Source organism: Poecilia latipinna, unplaced genomic scaffold (genome assembly GCF_001443285.1).
Source record: "Poecilia latipinna isolate Pla-1442-1.1 unplaced genomic scaffold, P_latipinna-1.0 Scaffold315, whole genome shotgun sequence".
NCBI classification, from domain to species: domain Eukaryota; kingdom Metazoa; phylum Chordata; class Actinopteri; order Cyprinodontiformes; family Poeciliidae; genus Poecilia; species Poecilia latipinna.
In genome coordinates, this window is record NW_015112931.1 from 69,294 (window position 1) to 95,274 (window position 25,981).

The following is a 25,981-nucleotide window of genomic DNA, read 5'->3' on the forward strand; positions in this document are numbered from 1 at the left end:
CGAATAAAAGGAAAATATTAAATTGATAAATTAAAGCTTCTAATGCTACCATTCCTGCCACAACGCCTAGCAACAACTGCAACAAGAAAAATAATAATTCTATATTTTTGTTTTACTTTTATGTAAAAATTTCCCCCATCTCATCATATCTTCTAAATGTACTGCTAATATTGTCTGTCATAACAATTAGGAAGTACTTAAATAATTTCAAACTTGTATTCTCATTTTACAATCCAAATAGGACAGATTATAAAAACAGTCAGCTGCTCTGATATTTCGCCAGTAGAAGACGACACGTTAAACGTCGAGCTTTAAACTCAGCAGGGTTTCTACAAAGAACAACATGGCCGCCGATTAGCCAGCAGAAAACGCCTTGGACTCGCATTCGACGCCTCCGTGCAACGCCACGACCTTCCCCTTTTGTTGAAGTCCTGGTGTGAGCTCATCCTGCTGATCTGCTCTTTTAGCGCCAGCCCCATGCAGGGGAGAACATACACACAGATGCACAAAAGGGGAGGGCAGACATCTGGTACATGAGAGCTATGATTAATAGGTTAATTAGAAATGGTGCTCTTCAGAGTCACTTTGCACATTAGAACCCAATTCACACATGAAAGCGCTTACGTTGCGCTTTGATGCGTACGTGATCCTGCTGAGTGTGTGTGTCATCCGGCCTTCAACCAATCAGAAGGACCCTTAACCCATTTGGGTGTCACTGATCAGAGTCATTTCCCTATCTGATGGCTAAGCAGCAAAGCGGCTGGATAGGACTTGATTGTTTTATCTCTTCCCCTCCCAAAAGAGCTGAGCTGGCGAGTGGGACTGCCCGCCTTCACAGAGGCGGTATCCAATTCTTCTATGTCAGTGTAATTGACTTCTTCCGACGGCTCTCTGAAGCGCCTTTGCCAACGCGCGCGCAATGCTAACCCGGCGCCACCAGAGGCTAAGAGGTTAGCTGAAATTTGCCGCGGTGCTCCAGAGTCAGATGTTGAAATTCAATGACCTGTCAGAGGTTTTGACAAAAGCAGAGCCGACTTGCTGCTTTACATTATTTTTACATTCTGAAGAAAAACAAAAAAAACAGCTTAATACTCTAGAGTGTGGCGCGCGTCGCTGAATATTTAGAGTCCGCCGTTGACACTTTGATGAGTGAAGTCTCTGGAGTTGAAAATTTGCAACACTGGACAGATATTTTCGAGAGCAGGGCTCGTGATGTATTGCCATTTTGTCCCTCGCCGAATACTTCATTCCTCCGAATGCGTTTTATCAGGGGAGAAGAGCATTACACTAAATTTGGCTTCAGGTGTTTGATGTATTCGCATTTCGCCGTCTCGTCTCTCCCAGCTGCGGTAATTGCGGCGCAGGCCTGTTTAGAATCCCTGATGTTCTGACTGCATAAGTAATACGGATCATTATCTTGTCCGCGGCGTTGCATTAAGGAATTTAGCGAGCGGCGAGCTGATCTCTCATGAGTGAGGACTGAAAGGAGACTTTGCCATGATTTCTTTTAAACATGAAAGTATACACATTTATGGTCTCCAGCAGCTCTGTAATGATGCATTATGGATGATGAACCCACTGCCTGTGTGGATCACTCTTAGATTTGAGCCAATCGAGTGTGTCAGAGTACATGATGTGCTTGATCTGAAGTAGTTTGATTCGTCATACTTACCTTAGAACACTTTATATAGTCAACCGCCTGCCATTTTTTATTTGTCCTTTAGAAAGCGGAGAGTGCACTCAAGAATTACATAACTGTCTGTTCTACTTTGCAATAGGCTTTTGGTGATATTTTACTTTTAAACCTCCTCTGGACATGCAATGTTTGTCCAAAAACAAAACTTTTAGACACTTCTCCGTGTGCAGACAAGCAGTGATGGGTTGGAACAATTTCATAAGGTTTGCGATCACGATTCAAAGCTGCAGTATGTAACTTGTTGTTTTTTTTTTCAGATATCTGCTGAAACTATCACAATTTCCTGACGGTGACAAAAAAACAACAGATCAGAAACAGGAGGAGGGTCTTAGCGCTGCCAATCAACCTCAGAAACAACTTATTGCTACAGGAAAAGTATTTAATCATCATCACTGGTGGCCATGCTAACTAGCCTGAGTGCACTACAGTGTAATTCACAGTGCTAAGACCCGCCTCCTGGCTCTGATTGGTTGTTTCTGACAGTGTTTTTCTGCAGATACCAGTAGGACAACAAGGTGGTAAAAGAGCACTGCAAGCTAAAAAAAAAAAAAAAAAGAAGGCTGCTTGTTTGTTTCCTCATACGTAGACAAAAGTCCCATTTTTCATTTAGTAATTCTTTCAGTCACACCAACAGAGACAAGGTGCATAAAATAAGGCAGCAGCACTTTCACAATTTGTTGTCGGGTGTTATTCATGTGATGAAATGATGAAGTGCTTTTACTGATTTGAGTGACTTCACATATTGCAGCATGCCAGAAACCCATCAGCCTTACATTTCTGCCATATTACGTAAAAAGTTCTCCAATATCTGACTTGATGCGCTGCTGGAGTTTACATGAATGGTCTAAACTGCTGATGCAGAGGAGAAGGCAGCCTTCTTTTATAATTATTAATGTGAACAGTGTCTCAATAATTAAATGCCGTCACTCACACACAGTGATGATGACACTAATATGCGTATTTCATCTCAGATCACTGGTTTAACTCAAGCGTTCTGATCACAAACTGGTTGGTGGGAGTTGTTCGTGGTTTTAGGGAAATTGGATGAATTTGTTCAGGTTCTGAAGCAGCAGGGCAGCTAAGGACTATCACACTACTGCCACAGACAGAGAAACAGACTTCTGTGTTCATTTTGGTCAAAGTCTGATCAAGGCTATCTCACTTTCCTATTGGCGAATCCTGATTATTGGTCTGAAATGATGTAAACGAGGCCTGAAGTGTTTTAGATGTCGATTAGGGTTTTCTTGTGACCTTCTCGATGGGCCTTTTGTGCGATTTTAGGACTAATTGTGGATAATTCTGTGGTTTTACAGACTCGGATGTCAGTTCTGGACAGTTCCTGAAATTCTTGAGAATATGGTAGTATCTGTGTTGCTTTTTGAGATCTTTTAGCCTACTTCATGTTGTCTGGCAGGTTCTGTTTAAGTGACTTTATTGGTTCTAAGGGGGAAGGCAGAATCAGCCGTGGGTGTGCCTCGTCAAACTGAACAAAAATGCTGTGACATTTACTTTCAAAGGTTGGTTTGGGTTAGCATTTCCCTCAAAAATAGCTTTTAGACATTTGAGTCAAAGTATGAAGATGAGCTTTCTTCTAAAAGTAAACTAATTTTAGTGAGGTCATCCTAACTAACTGACTGGTCTTGTATGAGTGAAATAAGGAGCACACCTACTTGTTGTGTAGCCAGTGGTGGATGCAGCTGTGGCCGAGCCTTCCGATGCCCTCCAAGACTTCTTTGCCCATGTCTGCTTCAGCTGCTCTGCACAGCGAGCGGGGCCTCCGACACCCTCATGACCCCTGCCGACCTGCAACCGAGAACGACGAGGGAGGGAAGGGAGGGGTTAGTGTCGGGGTGGTGGAGTCAGAGGTCAGCCGCAGCGCTGTCACCGAGTTCAGGCGGACTGACAGTGGTCAGGGTGTCAGCAGCTCTGGAGGATTCGCGTGTCGGAGGCGGGAGGAAAAGGGAAAAGTGTGGCGAGTGTTTATTTCTGGGCCTGTGCGTGCCGCCGCACCATAAATAATGGATGAGCACAGAGATTGGGGAGGCAACAGGAGAAGGCACCCCCTGCCAACCTTGGAAAAACCAAGCATGCAGACATTCAGAAAGCAATGGGTAAAGATAACATTACTGCCAGTGGGTGGCACATAAATTTCATTTTGTCTAGCAGACAATATCTTTTCCTTTTCACGTCCAACAATGCACTGGCAGAGGGAGGCAGACATCTGGGACCAACAGAATGAGTGGAGACACACCAATCAGGCTGTTCTGGACGATACGGATTTGTTGTAGGGAATAAAAGACGAAAGGAAAAACAATCCTCCAGGTTCTGTGATAGGAATTAAATTAAGATTCAAAAACGGAGGGTTTACTACATTTTTACCAGCAATCAATCTATTAAATACGTCTCTAAACTTTACTTGATTTTTATTGTTAAACTCAGAAAAACAGGACTGACGTAAACGTCGTTTGCAAACAAAACGACAAGAATTTAGACGCAATAAATGAGCAGGAAACTTGTGCAGTTTCCACCTTTAGTCAATTGTCAAATACGTAATTTATTAACACTGCTCAACATTTGTGTTACAAAAGTTTGACGTTATGACTAAAAATGTACCGACCAATCAGCAGAGATCGGAATCTGCTAAGCCGTGATCAGTGACCCCTCCCACTTCTCCACCTCTCTCTCTCTATTGGTTAGGTGCATCAAAAACATAACCTACCATCATTCACAACCCAAACATAAACTAACATGAACGCTGAAGCAAAATTAATTAAAAAAAAACTCAAGCATAAGGGACGTCCTTTAATGTGTAAATGGGAATAATCCGATTTAATATGAATGCACCGATCTGAAAATTACACCACCTGCATTGCTTTTCTGCTCTAACTAAACACTCCCATAATCCCGCACTGCATTGGCATCATGTGACTTAAACATGTGACCAACCCCCTTCCAACCCGAAACACCAACAGCAACAAGATAGACGTAAACATTAGACACTAATATCCGCCCAGTTTTACTTATCGGACCGATAGTTATACGCTAAAAAATTACTCATATTGGCTCAGTTTTACTTACTTCTGATTAAAAGTGGTGGATCTGTCACAAACATCAGATTAAGGCTGAAACAAATCAAATCTATTTTATCGCTGTTTACAATACATCTTAATAGATCGTAGTCCAATAAACCCCAGAAGCGAATGATTGAATGAATTGCTCCAGCTCATCATCAGAATCCCTACGTTTATGTTCTCCTTTCTTGGCCTCCGTCTCCGTGGCCGATCTCCATCTCGACATGTTCCTGATCTTTATGCAAACCCCCCTCCTCCCAAAACTACTCCAGAATAAAGAGCCCCACCCCCTTTATAGGTGCTCCGTTATTGGAAAGCACCTAACACTTCCTAAAAACTACCTAGAGTGGGAAACTGTATGCAGTCTTGCGTTGCAATGTGAAGTGATGTCAGCTGTGTCTGAAATGGAAATATGTTGAAACCTTTTTTCCTGCGTTACTGCGCCGTCCTGCATCACTCAAGAGTGTGAAAGTCCTTCCGACAGCGGTGCAGTCAAGTCTGACTGCCGGCGCTCCAGGTTTTCTGAGCAGACGGTGCAGCCTAGGCTTAGCCGGATGGCTGCAGGACTTCACACTGAGCCTCTTTGTGTGTGTGTGTGTGGTTAATAATGCACCCCAATCCCCTTGTTTAAAAAAAAAATGTTTTGACACACAAGACAAGAAAGCAGGGAAGCAGGGAAGCATCTCCCCCCTGTTTGACAGGAGATCAACAGCTCCCAACAAGCTCTCGTGCTGCAAAAGCCTCCTCACAATCTCACGCGGCGGTGAACTTGTAGCGGAGGCGCATTGCCTACCACAGCGCCGTCTGGCATTGTGCTGGGGCTGACAGGGAGTGGCTCGTTGGTATTAAAATCACCGCAGAGTGCAGCGCCCTTAAAGAGGCACCGCTCAGTGTCACACTGGCAGCTTCGCGCAACACCGAGATGCGTCAAAAACTCTGCCATCCAGTTAAACGCGCATTTGTGGCCGCATTGAAATGCAAATATGGACGATGTGGCCAATCTGGAAATGATTAATTGCGATCTGAAAGGAGAGAAATCATGCCCAAGGAGCGGTGGGTCTGGCCGCCGCGCAGCGTCGGGGTCAAATTTGGTTTGCAATTTGGTGAGAGTGCAGCCATCAGCCGAGCTAAATTAATCAAACACCAGGGCTCTACTGTTCAACAACAAAACTAGTGAGAAATTTCTCCATCACTCAGAAGAGCTCAAGAGCCTCTTGCACACTCCTCTACTTATTTTCCTTCCCCACTGCACATCTCTCTCTCTCCTCTAAGAGCTGACCTTTCCCTCCCACACCTCCGCTTCTCCCTGCTCTTTTCTGCTCAGCTATGCGTGGATCGGAGGCGATAACCAGCTCCGCTTGAGCTGGAGGACCCTCGATACCCTTCCTCTATCTGCCCTGGTTCTATTCTCAGCGGAGAGCGAAAAGGTGAGTTGATAAAAGAAAGAACAGGAGGGCAGAAAGGAGTGAGCCCTAACCTTTGTGAGCAAAACAGCCGGGCGTGATAAAGAGAGAGAGAGGAAAAAAAGGGAGGGAACGCTGGAAAATAACTCAACAGGAGGAGATTGATTCAGTAGATTGGTATGAGAAACAACAAGCGACTTTTTAAACAAACTTTATATTCAACCACCAGAAATCCAACAATTTTTTACATTTTTCATAAAGTGCCCCTTTAAAAGTACAGATGCACCAATCAGGAGTGCCTCTAGCTGATACTGATTTCAGGATTTCTTTGAGGTTTGATCAGCTGATTCTCAGGACTTTTTTTGTAAAATAAATAGGAAAATATCCTTTGATAAAGGCAGCAGTTCTGAATAATAGACAAAAAGAAGTACATTAAACCAATTTAAGCCCCTACCCGTTTTCTGATTTCTATTTGACTCAAATAGTTCAAAATACAAGTTTACCGACTCATTCATAAACAAAAAAAAAAAAAAAGGCAGATTTTCTTTGTTTTGATGCATTTAACCAAATATTCAACTATCAGAACAGCTCAAGTGAAAACTGACCAGCTCTGATCTCTGACCGCTTCACCGGGTGAATTTCAAAAATAACAACAACAAAATGATTTTCAGATTGACGTGGCTTCTGCAGATTGCATGACGCGGACCAAGACTAATAAAATCAGGGCTCAAATAAACAGTTAATTAGCTTCCTAATGCTGGTTCGCAGACGTGGCGCTGCAATAAAATTGATTTTGGCGTTTTGCCTAACTGAGTAACTAATCTCCCATTTTCCGACCATTTCTGCTAATTGCAACGCAAAGGGAATGCGCCAACTGGGGAGAAACGATTAGGATAGAGCCGGGGAAATGATATCACTTTCATACTCGGCTCTCTTCAGTTTCAGAGCGACTCAGGCAAAGGGAAACTTGCTCGTAATAGGGGGACGGGGGGAAATGGGCACAAATGAGCCCCTAATTGTGCTGCTCGCTCTGCCTTCAGGTTGCATCTTGCAGCAGAGGTGCAGGCAGCCCTAATAAATTAAATCCACAGCAGAGCATGTAGGTAATCCATTATCTATCCCATAACAGAGCTTCCAGGGAATATCAATCTGGGCAATTAGAGCAGAAACAATAAACAGAAAAAAAAAAAAAAAACCCTGACATGCCAGTCTAGCAGTTTTTAACCCCACAGAGCTCTTCGGAGACGAGAAGAGAGAGTCATTAAAAGTCAATTTGCAGACAACACCTGCAGAACAAACATGGGAAAACCAGGAGAGACACGAGGATGAGCTTGGCTGCGGAACAATGCAGAGCGAAGCCTCTTATTTGCTGATCTTGGTTAATTATCCTGCTAATGGAAAGCAGATGCACCCGCTTGCAAACTAGCCAAGAGATTTCAACGCGCCAGAGTGAATAAAAAGAAAAAAAAACACCACACCAATGCTTCACTCATTGCACAAACCAGCAACTTATACAGCCGATGGAAATCATTTTTTGGCAAAAACTTGGAAGTTGGCAAGAAGAAGGATGACACAGAAATGTTTGCGTCAAGTAAAGCATGCAAAGTCAATATCTGAGCCTGGCAGGTCATACCTGCGTGCCCGGCAGCTCTGCCCTCCATCCCGTCTGCCGTGCAACCGTTTAGTTTCCATCGTACGGGAGGCGCAATCTGCTGGAGAGGAGGCTGGAGTCGCCTCCCAGCCGCCTGCTGCCTCCTGCACTCCTGCTCGACTGAGTGCGAGTGGAAGACGGAGGAGAGGAAAGTGTAGTGGGAGACGACGAGGGGAGGAGTGGGTGTCACAAAGAGAGAGAGAGCAGGGAGGGATGGAGGGAGGGAGGAAGAGCACAAGTCTACCTGCCACAACCCATCAAGCCAGCCAGCCTTGGAGACAGAGCCAAATCAACAGCTGGCCCGTGTGATGTCAGAGCGCCAGCAGCCAGTCGCTGTAGCCGAGGGCCGGACGGCGATACGGAGCACCGACTGAACCAAAGTCTCTAGCTAAATGGGGCTCTTCATTAGCTACTCTGCTTTAGGATGGGGGTGGGAGGCAGAGAGAGGAGGTGGAGGCGAGGCCAGCCGGGGACATGGGATGGATTGAAGGGGAATGAGAGGAAGAAGAGGGGAGAAACCGTCAGGGTGGGAGGAGAGTGAGGCAGGCGGAGAAAAAGAGGCAACGAGAAATCAAAAAGGACAAGGAGATGTAGCGAGCCAGCTAGGTGCGCCACGACCAGGTGGAGAGTCGATGGGGAGGCGTTGGCTGCTGCGCGGCCGAGCTGTTCCGTGGGCTACCTTCCCATTAAAGCTGGCACCCTGCTTTTCCACACTCAGACAGCCAACACCTGAAATGCAACACCCCCGCATTTCCTCTAAATCTACATTTAAATATAGCAGAAATTAAAAGAAAGCCGATTGCTTAATTTGTGGGAAAGAGCTAATGTGCGCAGCGGCAACGCAGCTCCGCTTCCCAAAGCGCTCTCGTCGGCGACTTACTGACAAGCTGTCAAAAGACGCAGCGAGTCACAAACAGGTCCAAGTCTAGACTGCCGTGATGTGATTGTTTTCGTCCCTTTCAGCCGCGCCGACTTTAACGGCGAAACACAGTGGGCGGAAAAAGTTCCTGCTGTCACTTAGCAACCGACATCCAGGCTGCGACAAACGATCCGATCCAACCCTGCCTCGTAATTGTACCTTTCGTTATGCCAGGTCTCGGAAGAATTTATTATTGGGCTTTCTTAATCCTGTGAAAAGGTCAGCAATTGGACAAACAATTTATGGACAGGCGGATGAATTATTTAATGGGCCTAGCTCCCCTCACACAACCAAATATTAGAGCCAGGAGATATCCCCCCCTTCCTCCAAGGGAGGCGATGAATAATTTAGTCATCAGGGGCCACATCTTTGGTGAAAGCTATTACACGGCAACCTCAACCTCAATATGTGATAATGTCATCGGCGGTAAATTCGCTCTAACCTGCGGAATGAGTGGTCAACCGAGCCGCGGCAGCAACGGGTCGGGCGGCCGCGGGGCAAAACTGTTGGGGCAAGCGATTATTAGCATTTATTTCAAGCTTTAGCAGGGGCTGTTCTACAGATTACACGCAATCACAGGAGGTCATTTGAGCTATGATTTAGCACATTTTAATAGTGCACTCAAAATGGGTGGAATAATTGCTTATATTGATGCCACTTGTTGTAAAATATCTTCAGTGAATGCTATATACAGTGCTGGTGGTGCAATAAAAAATGATCCCATCATGACGCTTAGCCTCATTGGTGACAACTCTTGGGCTCTTATAGCCGTCTCTGTCAATTTCTGCAAACTCAATGAGGCAATAATTATCAGGGTTGGTGCATCTGCTTGATAGCAATTATAGCTTCCTTTTTAAGCAAGTATAAATTTGGGTTATGGGATTTTTGATTTATGGCCCATGAAGAGGATAAAGATTCACTTTAAGCCACCTTTTACCGGCCAACATTAAGATGATGTCTGTAATGAAGCTGTACTAATGTGTACTTACAGATACAACTAACTCCACAAACTCTGGTTCACTTCTAAATTCAAATATCCTATAGGTCTGTGGTTGCAAGGTTTCCCCCAGAAAACTTGCTAAGCCCGGTGGTCGGGCGCTAGGACAGTCATTCATCCAGCATCCCGTCATGTTTTTGAGTTAAAAAATGTTTAAAGTTTACAGGAAAGTTGAAAATATCACTTGATAATTATGTGCTATTGGAAGATAAACAATGCTAAGCCTGGTTCCCTGCCAGGCTTATAATACACTGGGGGAAACCAAAGGTTGCTATTCAGGTGCTATTCCTGAAAATAACAACAACAGATAAGCAATAGTAATGGTTTTTATGCTTTTACAAAAAAACTAGAATCTTTGTTCATAATTTGAGAATCTCTGGTTCTAAAAGGTTATGGTTTCTAAGAATAGTTCAGCAACACTCCTCCCTAAACTGTTGCTGCACACTATCAGTCAGATGGCTGAAAGAAGGAACTAAAAACCGACTGGTTGCAACTCTAAAATGGTTAATTCTGCAATATTTTACGTGTTCAAACCAAAAACAACAAAGACCACCATTACAGTACCACACACAAAACTTAATATTTAATACAGAAAATCATTTTTGTTTGTTATTTTTACTGGCCAATGCCTACACCTCTATCTGTTTATTTGTATTTGGTAGTCCCTCTAGGCTACATTTCTGATTCCTTCACCTGTTCAAAAAACAAGTTGTTAATGCTCACTTTCAAATTAAGTAGTCAATTACTGCTGTTATGCTACACATAGAGGCTGATCCAAAACAGCAATTTCAACACCACCAACCTCCATTAAATCCCATGACAATTTAATGTGCTCTCTGTCCTGAACAAGTTAAAAGAAACACAGATTTGTATGAGGTTTTCGTTCCTTATATGGGTGTGCGACAACATTTCGGGGAACGTAGCATCTGTCCAAGCAGCTAAAAAGGTTAAGTACAGCCATATTTCTGAAACGGACTCAAACAGCAATGCAGCAACTAAGGTGGGAGACAGGGTCGAAGCAGGCCTAAAAGTTGCTGAAATATAATATATTATTTCATAACTGCTGTTTGATTTTCCAGAAGGAATGCCGATATAGTTTATCGCCGTTTTGGACACGTGTGCAATTTTAGTTTCGAGGTGTTTCTTTCATACACAGCGTGCACCATTTTGGCGTTGTGTCGGGGCTAAGCTAACGATCCTTACCTGGCACCGCGGCGTGCTAACGGCCAAACACCGGCGCCCTGAGCTGTCACACAGCACACACTAGACCTGCTTCTTGCTAACTAGCTCCGGTTTCAGGATTTTATAATGATATAAAGATATCATTATTAACAACTAAAGTGTGTGGCAGGATGCTGTAGGTATCTTTTAACGTTGCCTTACCCGCTTTGGTTTACACTCGGTGAAGCAGCCGTTGTTCCCTACCGATGGTGAAGTAGCTACTGTTTGTGGCGGAGTAAAGGAGGATCCAGCGGCCAGCAAGCTGCCTGTGCGTCAGTTCCTCACGCTGCACACGCACGGTGTTCAAAATATGTCACGTCTTGTCGTAAAACAAGTTTTTCTTCTCACTTACAGTATGGTAGCAAGCGTGGAGTGGACGTATCTTTTTTTTTTTTTTTTAAAATACCGTCACTTGTTTCGCATTTTTTTAAAAAGTGAATGGAAGTTGCTTACAGTTTTCAGTTGAGCTGTGTCGTAAGAAGATACTTTACGACGGCAGTGACGTAGATGGAGTGTGACTTGAAGATACAGCGAAACTGTTTTGCTTGAATCCATACTGCAGCGTTTTGTTTTAGTATTTAATCGAGAAAGCCAATAATGTTGTCTTCAGCCTGGTAAGTTATGTAATCGAAAAGTTGCTTGTAAACCACTCTTTAGAAATCTTTTAGAGCTCGGCTTGTCTTGCAGAACTGAATATATGTAAACAAAATTATGCTGTATTCTTTACAAAATCTGTAACTGTAAAAAGAAATTATTGCGTGGCTTCTAAGTTGGTATTTTATTTATTATGCATTTATTAACGTTAACAAACCACAGTTCATGCTCAGACTCTTTGAATAGAACGCAGGGTGGTTCCCAATCGTGGGGTCGGATGCCCCTTTTGAGTCGTGAAAAATCAGCTGGTGGGTCCTGAAGTGGTATATTGACCTTTTTTTTAATTATAGACCTAATTTCAATATGTAGATCGTATTTTGGCCTGTGCATTTTGTCTAAATCCTGATCACATTTGACATGACTCAACAGTAAAAAGAATAGTTTAGATTTTGTTTGAAGTGAGATTTATGTTAGTTTCTGCAGTAGCCCAGTCCTGAAATTATTATAATATAAATTAGTCAGAAATTTATTGTAAATTTTGTAATAATTGAAGATTTGTACTGTTGAATATTTAGAAATACTTGCTACAACGTCTTTAGCTGTGCCTAAGAATAACAATTTGATTTAAGTTCACATCAAAACCTGGTAGTGAAATCATACTCAGCGATACCAAAATGTGATTAATCAGATTTAATATCTGATGTAACAAGATATTAAATCTCATCTGTTAGTTACATGTTAGTTTGGAAATATTTTTTTTCCCATCTTTAATAAATGAAATTATGATTTAAAAACTGCATTATGTAATTACTCAGGTTAACTTTGTCTGACATTGAAATTAGTCTGCTTGTGTTTTCTAGATTTTAAATCTACTGCCAGTAATGGATGAGAGTGACCCACAGAAATCTGACTGTGACACAAGATGGCCGCAGCAACTGTCAGGACTTCCTCCCAAGCTTCTGCAGCGCCTGATGCCTTTTCAAAGGGAGGGAGTGGAGTTCGCTTTGTCTAAGAATGGACGGTGAGCGACTTCATCCTCTGGATTTTTCAGGACAGCTAGTTAGGGAGCTGTACATAATGCTCGGACGAGTCCTCACTTTGTTTGCAAAACGAGCCTCGGCGTTCAGGTTCTCAGTGTTTTCCTGCGTTCAGCATAAGCTGCACTACCACAGCAGGACTTGTTCATTTCATCCTCCGCTCCAGTTGGGCGGAGGGTCAACCTACACGGAGCAAATCCGAGGGATGCTGCTGGCGCTGAGCAGCCGTATTGATTTAGGAACACTGGAAGGCTGCGCTTTCTGGCACGGACAGGTCAGGGGTCAATTTGCTCTCACTGCACAGTGCAGAGCGCTACCTTGCTTGATTGGCATTAGTGTGACTGCAGGGAACAAATAGATATTGTCTTAGAAGGCACAGTGCTTCATCTAAACGTAATTAATGATTAGACGATGGTAACCGACATTAATCTGCATTAAAAATAGCTTTTTTAACGTTTGTTTTTGAGGTGTGCTGCATCAAAAAAAAGCTGAATTGATTGATTTTAACTAGAATGACAGCAATTAAGTTAATAACAGAAGTGTGACCGCTTCATTATCTTCATACAGAGGTGAAAACTAAAGCTGATGATCAGCAGAATTTCTTGCAGAAAGAGCATATTTATACCGAACCGACAACAATTTAGTGGAGCTGTAAACTTGCTGGGTTTTTAAGAAGGGAGGGGTTAGAAGATTTCTTGAAAATACAGGATATCGCCACCTGAAATGAAGGTACAGTAGACATGACAAGCTGACAGCTGAGAAATAAATGGCAGCCTGTCATAAAATAGCTCCTGAAATGCACTGCACATCATATACTGATGTAAGATATCTACCAGCGTAGGAGGATCCGTGGGTGGATTTTTTTTTTTTTCCCCTCTCGCAGCCATTGTGTCTCTCTCCACATCCAGAGAGCTTCAAGTGTACCGAAGCAAAACATCAAAATGTTGTCGCAAATTCAAAATACTTGCGGATCCCGTTGGATTGGCTTGTGTGGGAGGGCGAGTGAGTTTTATGGAGATAAACGGGGTGGAATGTGTAAAATATGTGGCTCGGTGCGACAATAAAAAAACTAAAAAAAAAACAAAAAAACAAAGCAGTTGTTGATTGAATTGTTTGAAAAAGTTTAACCGAAGTTTGATACTAAAACAATCCATTAAGATGTTTTTTTTTTCTGACTTAGCTTGAAGCCAGATATTTGATGAAGCATATTTTTCTAAGCTGCTCTTCTCTTGAGCAGGGAGGGAGTTGCTAATGTGGTGATAGATCAATACTCTTCGTTTGCATCAAATTGTGTGGTATCATATGAAATATTATTCCTAACATATAATCTGTATTGAGCTTCCCAGTTCAGTCCTTTAGGCTAAGGAGGCTCATAGGAACAGAAGGAGCAATAAATTGTAAATACATATTTCGGCAAATGCTAAGTTATCGCCAACTTGTAATTTAAATACAAGTTGATTGGTGATAAAATGAAGATGATAATAAAAAACAAATAGCTTCTGTAGCCCTTTTAGGTATGGCGTAATAATATCTTCATCCTTCAAACAAAAAAAGATTACACAAACATCTGTTTTCTTTAGTATCTTTAACAATTCATTCTGAATTTTTACCTTTTTACATGATTGGTAATAAAAATGCTTAATTGTTGGGTAAAGCTATTTTCCTTTCATCTACAAAAATTTTTTCGTCTTGTAAATATGTGCCAAAACAAAATTTGAGGTCTTTTTCTGATCTTAAATCTGCAGATTTCTTTTGCTATTTCTAGTTTCCTTATGAGAACTGTAACTCAAGTACAGGTACATCAAAAAAATTGGTCCAGATTTCCTTAATTTTGGCTGATCTGGCAATATTTATCAGCTCTTAAGACATAAAAGTTGGATTCGGCGGATACAATTATTTTTATCCAGCATTTTCCGATCTCAGACAAACGTTAACAGACGACTATAGTACAGCTAAGCCTTGCTCTCTCTCGCTCTTTTGCAGCTTTAATATGTGGCTCAAAACAATCAGTAAAACAACATAATTATTAAAAACTTTTTTCTTTTAAATATTCTGTTGTATGTATCACAGCTGATGTGTTCATTTGCCTCTTTTTGGAGGATATGAACTGACGCACTGGTACAAAACAACAGGAAACAAACAAATTAGCCAATTCAATAATGTCGTAGAAATTTGGATTTAAAGACAGACATGATGAAAAACTAAAACTTTTCAAGATTTGAAAAGTTGTGTGTTTTATCTTCTTAATATTCATTTAAATACGTTTTTTTGTCAATTATTTAATGCAAAGATTCAACGGGAAGCTACCAGGGAAAATGTATCTCTTTTTTGAAAGAATCTTTTGATTTAATGAGATACGAAACAAATGCCAGATCAAACTGGTGCAAGACGTCTTTAGGTAAATGGAATAATAGAGATAAAAACTAAATTCGGGGCATGTTAACTAATAAAGGTCCACTAATACCTCCTTCTTTTTGAGTTGATGTGTTAAGTTTGATGTTGTGTGATAGACATAATGGTGAAAACATAAAGCTCAACCTCCTGAAACACTTCATTATTACATTATCCATTTTAAGAGTCGGTTTCATTTGTAGAACATCTTTGCTGTAATCTGGGTCATTTATCACCAGCAGTAGAATCGCTCTAATATTGTAAATAGGAAAACATCTCTATTATATTCTCAAGGTGCCTCACTTACAGTATTTACTTTCCTAACACTAAATTTCATTCCTTCCTAATAAGGCATGAAACTTGTAATGGCTTTTTTATTATTATAGGATTTTTTTTTTTGGTCTTGTGTAGACAGCAGGAGATGGATTCTGTTAAACGGCATGAAAAATTTCCCTCACCATAAATTACCCGAAGCCTTAATAGGCAAGCTAACAATATTTGGACAGTATCCATCCAGGACATTAAGAAGAGGTTTATAGAGAAGCTACACATCATAAATAAATGTTAGAGCCTGCTGAGCCCGTATTGTGCATTAGAGAGAAGAATTATTTTATTTAGAGGCCCTTAATGCATATCGCAAAAAAAAGTGGGAGTTAGAAAAATATGTTCACTTAGCATTTGTAGAAATATGTATTTCTCAAGTGAATGCATCATTACTGAGCCTTTACGTTCTCTAATGTACTGTGGTAAAAACAAAAGAACAAGATGTATGATTAAACATTTACACAATGCATCAAGACCATTATGCAACCGTATTGTTACATCTACAGTGTTGAAGAGGAAGGTAATGCTTGATGATGGTTACTTAAAGCTCGATTATAACACAAGCAGCTCTCTTTTTCATTTCATTCTGACTCGTGTAGCTAGATTAATTTACTCTGATTATTGAACATTTTGGAGTAGATCTCCACTGTAAAGCAATTTTTCTCTTTACAGTAACAACATATTAATCAAATCAGCTGCGTTTTAAACCCCGCCTTTTTGCCCAAATATGGTTTCAGGTTGCAGAAAGGACATTTTTGTCAAACAAAATTGGCTCTAATGGATAGATTTTATACATTGGAGTATCATAACTGCATTTACTTGCAATGTAAATAAACATCATATCTTCAATGTTAGCAAGTCACCACTGATGTAATATAATCTCTTTTTAGATGCCTACTGTCTGTTTCTGTTGTTTGCGAATAGCTTGAAACATAATCTAAGAATGTACTTTATGTAAATATCAAGCTTATTAAAGTTAAACAAGCAGGAAACTTGATCCTTGAGCAAATGTTGCCTTAGAGTATGAAGAAAGGAAGATGCAGCTAATGAGTTTCGGAGCACAATAACCAACTTTTTTTTTTTTTTTTTTACACACCATTAAAACCATGTAAGGTTTTCTGCTCAGATCTTTGTGAATCCGGCGTATGGACTTCACTCTGAACCCTGAACGCGTGCGATATCAGAGTGGGTCCAAACATGGAGTCAGCCTTTTGTCCGGCATCCCACACTCGGCAGAGATCACCACAGGTCCAGTCCTCCAGAGGAGAGCCTTTTTTTTTTTTTTTACCTTGGCTGGAAAATTGGGGTTAGACACGGGTCCGCACAACACATCACCGCATAGAGGTCAGAGCCATCAAATCAGCGCGGCCAGCTTGGGAGGCAGCGGAGCCCATTTCCTGACACTTTGGGGCTCGTGGGTTTCGGAGATAACATTAGAAAGATGCTGCGACGGGGCGCGTGCCGTCGTCAGGCAACAGCTCCGCAGTGCGCTCGCAGTCTCAAACCGTCAAGACGACACTCAGGTTATTTAAAGGAGGATGATTAATGTGTTGAGAAATGGCAAGCACCTGCCCCAGCCACACTGCCTCTCGGGGTTGTGTGTGGGTGTGTGCGCGCAGCTACATATATGTATGCGCCGTCTCGGAAGAGTTGGTATCAGTGTGTGTTTCCACTTTATATGCCTTTTGTATGCACTTTTCACACACATACAGGACCTGGACTGTGTGTGCGCGCACGCGCTCGCGTGTGTGTTTGTGCATTGCGCTGACTGAGCCGGTGTGTTGGCAATTAGAAAAACCACCAGTGGCAAGGTGCACATTAATCATGTTCCTCAGCTGAAAGAGAGAAATGGGGCGGAGATGGGAGGAGGAAGACGAGGAGGAGGACGAGAGAGAATAATGAGCGACTCAGTCTGAAGTATTCAGAGGTGCTCTGTTGCACCGCTGCTGGTGACACAATGTTGGGAGCATTTATGGAGGGGAAAAAAATAAAAAGGAAGGTCATGACAATGGGCTCAGGCCCACTGGACAAAGAAGCAGAGGTTGATCTGCGCTGCATATTTTCCACAGGGACGACTTCAGCTGATGACCGTGTCGCGCTTTCATTGTTCTTCATAGTGTTCTGCTTGGCAGTTTAATGGCCGCTCAAGCACATTGGATCACAAACATCCTCTTTAACTTTCAGCCCTTCATGTAGGAGGAAAGAAAACTGGCAGTGAAGAAATCAGTGACTGTTTTGTCCGACTAAAAGGGAGGTGAAGTTATAACAGAGTGAAGTAAAGGATGCAACTTATCGATGATTGAGTCCATTTTCATAAAAACTTTCTAATGTAGCAAGAAGGCGGACTCTCATTTCATAACATAAAGAGCTACAAAATTCTTAAATTTTAATTTTTTTTGTCTCAGCTTTATTTAATTCTGACTGAATAAACAGAACATTTTGGTTTTCTCACATTATTAAACTTTGACACATTTATAAAATAGGAACCTCTTAGGTTCCTATTTTCCTATAAAAATGAAAGGTAAAAATAATAAAATATGTGTGTATTTATTATTGTATGTTTATATTTCTAAACCGAACCGCATAAAGTGCGTTTTCCATCCCACATTGGACTCTGTTTGGACTCTTTCTCTTTCCCATTCTGTTATGGCTCCACTATCTTTATTTCTGTATCAACTGAGTCTGCTTAAGGACGACCACCAGCGCCCTCTGCTGGATGGAGGCCAAACTACATCACCAAAAGACAATTTAAAAGGACATTATTAGCTAATCGATTGGAACTAATTTTAATCTACTGGACAATTAATCATAAGATGATTGATTGTTTGCACCCCTATAGTGAAGCTTTTAGTTAGTATGTAGTGTAAATAGTTATACATTAAAGATTCTACTTAAAGTTCAGACATAAATCCATTACAAAACATCAAATCTAGCAAATTAAAGCTTTCCATCCAAACAATCTGGGGGGGGGGGGTTTGTAAAAATGGCTGAAACCATGGGTTATTTTCCTTCTACAAACTTATTACCAGCGTAATGCAGATATGGAAACTCTGTGAAAATCCAGAAATTATTTTGGCTTGCATAAGTTTTTGTCGTCTGTAATATTTTTTTTATGACTTTGTGTGATTCTTGTATCCTTCACTGTGTTTTGATCAGAAACTGAGAAATTAAATAATGATTTGCGCAAGTATTTTTTCCAGATATATACTGCTTATTTAAACAGAATTATGAAAACGTCTTCCTATAATAAAACAGAAATGAGTGAAATAGACTCAAAAAGAAGATGCTTTCCTAAAAACAGAATTATCCAGCTGAAGCAGTGGTATAAATATTGAATGGCGCTCAAGCTTAAGTAGCATAGCAGCACAGACCCAAATTACTAGTGACAGATTTGTGGTACATCCAAGAGAAGAGGCGAACCAGACAGGCGGTCCTATTGGATCGCAGAATCCTCACGCTACACAGACTGTTGTCTTCAGCTGTAAATTATTAAAGCCAGACTAATTTAGCCTCTCTGTTTCCTTTGTTTTCCAGATGTATGATTGCCGATGAGGTAAGTACACCACTGTTGTTTGGAAAATCTACTTTCCCGCCCCACCAAAAATGAACCTGCAGCCTTCCAGATGAGTTTGTCAGCTCTCTGCTGCAGTCCCACGTGCCTAATCGCTTTTGACACTAGAATCATTGTGAGACCTTATTACTCCTGGGCCTCACATGAGCTCAGCCGTCACATGCAATTTGCCGCCGAGGGCTTCCCTTTGCGATTGACTTGTTTTCCCTTCCCCAGATGGGCTTAGGGAAGACGGTCCAGGCCATCGCAGTGGCGTGCGCTTACAGAGCGGAGTGGCCCCTCCTGGTGGTGGTGCCCTCCTCTCTCAAATATCCCTGGATCGAGGAGCTGGAGAGGTGGATCCCAGAGCTGCAGCCCGGAGACGTCAACTTGGTGGAGAGCAAGAGCCACACCATGTAGGTCCGGGGGGTCAAACTCATTCTCGTTTTGGTTCAAATGAAGATCATGAATGCTTGGTTGTGCCAGAATGTATTGATAAAACCTGTTAAACTGTTAAAATATTAATGAATTCTTAAAATTAAATAATATTGAACGTCTTTTCAGTCCCTAAAGAATTTCGCGATTGTTTTTTGTGATTTTTTTTTGCAGTAAAAAGTGTTTGTGGTATTTGCAATATTTGGGCTCATTTATGACGGTAAATGTGACTTTTTATTACTCGTTGTGCAGATCATGGGTTATAATCTGACATCAATTAATCCTGAGGCAGCTGTTTAGTACAAGTAAGAAAGTTTTTGAGAATTTTTGAGAAAAATCTGCAAAAAAGTGTGGAGATTTGTTGATTTTATGTGAAATTTCACAACAGTTCTCAAGAAACTGGAGGGACTGATTGATATAATCTGGCAGTAAACAGATAAAAACTGCATTAATTTGATTGAAAACATGAAATTTAAGCAGTCTTAATGTTTAAATAGAATCAAACTGGCCTTGAGTTTGACACATGTGATGCAGGTCGTCCTTCCACTCCGTTTTCTTTGCAGAAATCCACGGGAACGATCAAAGCCGGTGGTTTCTGTTCTGTTATGCATTAGGCTGCAACTTTAATTAAATTACATTTTGTGTCACAAGCCACCTGATGAGTATTAGAGGTGTGAATGATTAATGAACGTTAATGGCTCCATGCATCTGAAGGTGCATCTCAATGAATCTCGGTGCGTTGCTTTGTCAAATTAACATAAGCACACACAGCAACTTTTTCATGAATATTAATGCATTTATCTCCATCCCAGAGCTTCTTTTTCATTTAATACCTAACAAAAAACTGTCTTTAATATAGAAAAGAGTGATATGCTGTCTGGTGTGTGTGTTACACTTCTCAATTCACTTTGGTTTTGTTTTTTTCGGTTGTTTTCTCAAATAGAAGCAGAGTTAAATAAAAATATTTTGTGTGCAGAATAAAGTTAAAACATTTTGTATTTTGTAGACCTGATTTCACAATTTAATTTAAAATGTTAACACTATATTTTGGGGCATTTATAGCGATAACAGGAAAAGTTATTACCGTAAATAGTGACTTTTTTGGTAACTGTATGGCAGTGATTGTAGTTGAAACTCCACAAATGCAAATATCGTTCTTAAGAAGTTGCTTCTTCAGGACACCAACAACATAAAAATCATTTAAAAAGTCTGATTTTTATCAACAAAGTGCACATAGAAGCTGAATTTAATAATATTTTTTGATTTTCATTGAAATCAACAGCAGAAAAAAAGAATGAAAATAGCAAATTCAGACAATACTATTAGTTTCTTGGGGGTTTTCAGACATTATTAAAATACATTTATTTTTGTCACAATTTATCCAAACTCTTATAATAACGATAAATGATGAGAGAAATGCCTGTCTTTATTAATAAGTTGAAACATCATCAACAAAAAATATAATTCAGGGTTGTAAAATACTATTTGAGCGACTGATTTATATTCAATTTTTATAAATTATATGAACCACCAGCTGAACAAAAAACTGTTTAATGTGCCAACTAAACAAACTAAACAAGCCCTTTCAACTGCAAAAACACAAAATCCTAACAAGTATTTTGGTTTAGTTTCTAGTGCAAATATCTTATTACATTTAAAATGAGAAAAACTAACTTAGAAGTAAGTTTTATTTAGTAAATAATTCCTTAATATTGATGAAAAAGAACTAGTTCCATTAGCAGAGTATTTCTCTTATAACAAGACATTTTTCCCACGTTATAAGTTAATTTATCTGCCAATGAAACTGGAACTTCTTTATAAATTTTAAGTAATTATTTACTAAATAAAACTTACTTTAAGCTAGTTTTTCCTTATTTCAAGTGTAATAAGATATTTGCTCTAAAAACTAAAAAATGTTTGGTAAGATTTTGCGTTTTTGCAGTGCTGATCTAAAAGTAAAACTTTTTACAAGCCAATTTAATTTCTTCCCTCTGATATTATTATAATGTTTGACAACACTTTCATGCATAAATTTAAAAAACTCAGCAACAGAACATTAAATTAAATCCAAGGCGATCAGAGATGCTGTGGATGAAGTCGCTCTCTTGCTCACAGGTAGGAGTAAAGGTTGACGGTACTTTGTATTCCTGGAGTGAATTTTAATTACCGGGTTTTCTGCAGCAAGCTTCTGTATTCTGCTGCGTCACTAAGAGCTGCAGCAGCAGCAGCAGCAGTGTCACATTCAGGATGCATTTGTCTGGATTATCGTTCTCTTATTGTTCCTGAAAACCCTCAGTTTAATTTATTATATGTTAATGATGTTTTCTACTCTATCTAAATTAAAATCCATCCTCTCAGTAATAATTTATTCCTTCATTTCTTGGAGTTGAGCCCATTGGTGTCATATATATGCCGTTGATTTAAACTGACCGAAACTTATTTCTTTTAAAGAAATATTGACATTAATGTACTGATAAAAAAAATTTCTAACATTATTTTAAATGTATTCTGTAGACAAAATTTAACTAAATTAACTTCAACCCACGGTTGTTGTCAATTTACAACCTCAAACTCGAGATCATGAAGCTCTTAAAGGGCCGGTTGTGCCAGAATGTATTGATTAATGTGCAAATATTTCCAAATTCGTACCACAAACACTTTGATTTTTATTGCAAAAAAATTGAAAAGTGTCACAAAATCCTGGAGGGACTGAAACAATATTCAATAATATTATGTAATTTTAAGGATTCATTGATATTTTAACAGCTTCTGAACTTTTTAAATACATTCTGGCACAACCGGCCCTTTAAGAGGATTCATGATTTTGATTTGGCCAAAACCAAAATGAGTTTGACAACCCAGATATAAATCCTGGATTATAATCTGACATCAATTGAGGCTGAGGCAGCTGTTTAGAAAAAGTAAGACAGTTTTTGACTATTTTTGACTCCCAATTATGTATTAGCGCAAAAAAAAAAAAATGCAAGGATTTGTTGATTTTCTGTGAATTTCCACAATAATTCTCAAGAAACTGGAGGGACTGATTAATATAATGTGTCAGTAAACAGATAAAAGCTGCACTGATTTGATAGATAGCATAATATTTAAGCACAGTTAGTGTTTAGTGTAGAATAGAGGGCCTCATAAAGAGCTATGGCGGGCTGGATTTGGCCCATGGGCCTCGAGTTTGACACACGTGCTGATGAAAAGACACTTTTCAGTTTCTTATTTGTAAATAATCTTGAAAATCACGCCCTTTACTTCCACTTCACGCCGTGTTTTTCCCTCTCTCATAAAACACAAAGAAAATATATTGAAGTTTGAGGCTGCAGCATGTCTTAAATGTGAAATGAGAGGCGGTGAACACACCCATGCAGGGCAGCAGGGTGCACAGTCTCATAAGTGTTCCAGATATTCCTTATGAAAGTGAAAGGTTACAGCTATTATTTGAGCTTAAGGGAAGGTTGCCCTTATAACAGTCTGCCTGGCAGAGGCTGATATGTTCTGCTTCAGCTCTTGCAAGCAGTAATAATTTACCCTAAAGAGATGTAATAAAGATTTAAAAAAAATAAAATAACGCAAACGTTTTTGGGAAACCGAGGCGGTGTGATGGACAGCGGAGGTGGGGCCAATAAATTAATCTCAGAGTGTCCCTCTATGTCAGGAGCCAGCAGGGGCCAATGCTTGACAGCGCTGACAGACAAATCATGTCAAGGCGACGCCTGCAATATTGAACAAGAGCTGAAAGTTTTCCTGGAGGAGGGAAAAAATGCTGTCCTTGGGAAACGGCCCTCATTTCCATGACTGTTTATTCAGGTTTGCATTGTGGACTGATGGGGGTTTTTTTGTATTTTTTTGCATGGAAACATGTCTCTCTTATCATCTCAACTTTCCCCTTGTTCTTCCTGCTTTTTGAAGTTTTTGAATGATACAAAGTTTCTATATTTGTCACTTGGAGGGGTGGAGGTGGGGGAGTCGGTGGGGGGACTCCCCACCTCACATCACAGATGAGGTGCAAAGAGGTTGTGAACGCCTTCTGGGGAAAATGTGTCCTTGAACTGGATGTGTTAATGACTGAACGCGGAGGCAAGAAGAAGAAAAAAAATTATGCAGCTTCTCCTAACATGGTGCTTTGACTGACTTGTGCTTTTGTAGAACATCAGTGGCGTCTTATTCCGGCGTTTCGGCTCAGAAACATGCGGCGAAGTGAAAGAATTAAAGCCTCCTAGACGCGTGGAGCCTTCATGATTTATTTCAGATCATCGCTGATTTTCATGCTGCTGAAAGTCACCTGTGCGTTTGTTTGTTTACCTGAGACGGTGCCTCTGTGTTTACGTTGCATAGCATATGAGTTTGGATGAAGAAAAAAACAGAAATTGTAATACATTATGTTTGAAGAGCTAAAGAAGGGATGTATGAAAAGTTTGCCTGAAGAAGTCGGTGGCTAAACGCCTCGATACAACAGTTTTTGTTAAATAATTTGAGTTGGAGGCCCAGTTTTCAAAATAATAAACCCATAAGCATGAGAACAGATGTTCAAAATGTATTTGATTGTAGCTGGTTGTAGGTTGCCATTTTCTTAAATAGCAACATTTCAGTGAAACATAAATTCTCAATGTCATTAATGTCAAAAGCAATATTCTTTTCCGTAAAGTGCAAATTAGAGAAAATCTTCAGCATCATCTCCAATTTCTTTGTTTTCTCCATTACTCTTTTTTATATAAATTAAGACATACCAACTAGAAATCTAAATAAATTGTGTGAAATGCATTTTATGACATGTAATTAACTCTAAACCTACTTTAAGCTCTCATACTAGCAGCTACTGCTCTGCTAGCAAAGCATCCATCTTGTGTTTAGTTGTTATTGTATTTTTTTCTGTCTTAATGAATAATTTAAGTGATTGCCTTGTTTTTTGTGTCTACTATTATACATGAAACAGTATCATTTATCATATGCCTTTTTAAATTTTCAATTAGTTTAATTAGATTTTTCATTACAGTAAGAAATGAGAGGCTCATTGTTTTACGTAGCTTAAATTAGCAGTTTTACACAAACCAAACTTTCGCAACATAGCAATCTGAAGCTCCCCAACAATCAATTAAGTTGTATCAGAGTTTTATGTTTGTGTCTTTTTGTCAAATCTTTGCTAATTTTACAACAACAAAAAAAAAACTATTTTGATGTTGGTACACTTTCATGCCTTTTACCGCCATTTTACATTCAAAAGTAAGATATTCCATACCCAGGTATTTAGATAATGTTAATTATTTTTGTTTCGTCGTCTTGTAATAACATATGAAACAAAACTAGTATGAGCTAAATGGCAAAACAACATGTGCTAGTTTCTTTATGTGGCTAATATTAGCTTAGCTTAGCAGACAGTAGCTAAAGAGTCATAAAATAACATCAAAAATAATAAAATATAAATATGGCACTTCATTTTTCATATCACCTAATTTGGTATTTCAACACAGAATTGGTGAGGTTAATTTTGAATATATCATGTAACCGATAAGACCAGTTCAAGGCAGCTGTTTTACATTATGATAGCTAACATTAAGATTTATTATTATTCTAGTGTTTCTTCCATTTTTCTTCTAATTATACAAGGGAATTACTGTGCAATTTTATGTAAAGAATGACATTTTTATCATACAAAACAGCTTTTATTCCAAAATAATCTAGCTAGCTTAACTAAGCTTGTTTTAGTTTAATGGTTTGCTTTCTATTTTTAATTTAAAAAATTGTTTGACAAGCTAATTAATCATATCTAATAAATACAAGAACTAATTACCATATTTCAATAATTTTTTATGCATTACCTAACAATAATCTTTATTATTTGCCTATTTTTGTTTTGATCAGGCTTTCGGTGTCGCTAACAGGTTATGAACTGTCTCTGTGTTTGTGTGTGTGTGTGTGTGCTTCCACAGGGATATCAGCAGCAGTAAAGTGACAGTGCTGGGTTACGGGCTGCTCACCACAGACGCACGCCCCCTAGTGGAGGCTCTTAGCAGACAGCGGTTCGCTGTAGTCGTGGTGGACGAGTCTCATTACCTCAAATCGAGGAACGCAGCAAGGACCAAGATCCTGGTCCCTCTCATTCAGAGTGCAAAGCGGGCCATCCTGCTCACTGGTACCCCCGCTCTGGGTCGACCCGAAGAGGTAATCAGAGTTGATGGAATGAAATTTTAATGATGCCTCTTGAGGGAAGAGTACAGATTTAAATGGAGCATCCTTTTTTTAACCCAAAAGATGAAACAGACCCTGCAGATTGCAGACTCCTTGAAACGCGTCTATATTTTTTGATGGATAAAAAAAACAGCGTGGACAGATACAGGAAATTCTCATGCTCAGGATGGGACTCAGCATTAGGTCAGCTCAAATTTATCTTCGCGCAAAGGTAGATCGCCATGGTAACTTGCTCTGATCTAATGTTCGAAAAGCCAATTAACTCTCTCGGGCGTCACTCATCCTTCTGGATCCTGTGGTCTTATTTCAATAACCTTTGTTGCAAAAACTTCATTTACAAAGCCCGATATGAACAGACACGGCGCTGCAATAAATGAGACAAGTAATAAAAGAAGCACGAGGGGGAGAGGAGGGGTGGAACTATTGAATTTAGAAACAATAAGAAGGGGCTATTCACAGGACCACTGTGTTTGGAGAGAGGCTGAGCCAAACCGTTC

General features: G+C 40.1%; 2 protein-coding genes across 13 annotated transcripts in view; one reads left to right on the top strand and one right to left on the bottom strand.

Annotated features, from left to right (window-relative positions):
* The window catches only part of LOC106948941 (R3H domain-containing protein 1-like), a 47,504-nt gene extending 36,295 nt beyond the window's left edge, over positions 1 to 11,209 (bottom strand). For 2 of the 10 annotated variants that reach the window (XM_015034851.1, XM_015034843.1), the window contains exons 1-2: positions 7,804 to 8,257; positions 3,367 to 3,499 (exon numbers count right to left, since the gene is read on the bottom strand). The gene's annotated coding sequence lies outside the window, so the exon portion shown is untranslated. Of the gene's footprint in view, positions 1 to 3,362; positions 3,500 to 7,803; positions 8,263 to 11,120 lie in introns of those variants that run through there. The other 8 variants (XM_015034850.1, XM_015034849.1, XM_015034848.1 and 5 more) reach the window with 7 other exon arrangements.
* Positions 3,506 to 25,981, top strand: part of zranb3 (zinc finger, RAN-binding domain containing 3) — a 103,985-nt gene continuing 81,509 nt past the window's right edge. The window contains exons 1-5 of one of the 3 annotated variants that reach the window (XM_015034842.1): positions 3,506 to 6,194; positions 12,413 to 12,573; positions 18,839 to 18,857; positions 19,092 to 19,270; positions 25,226 to 25,457. In XM_015034842.1, the coding sequence (XP_014890328.1) occupies positions 12,434 to 12,573; positions 18,839 to 18,857; positions 19,092 to 19,270; positions 25,226 to 25,457 (570 nt within the window). In that variant the 5' untranslated portion in view covers positions 3,506 to 6,194; positions 12,413 to 12,433. Of the gene's footprint in view, positions 6,195 to 10,372; positions 10,738 to 11,310; positions 11,573 to 12,412; positions 12,574 to 18,838; positions 18,858 to 19,091; positions 19,271 to 25,225; positions 25,458 to 25,981 lie in introns of those variants that run through there. The other 2 variants (XM_015034840.1, XM_015034841.1) reach the window with 2 other exon arrangements.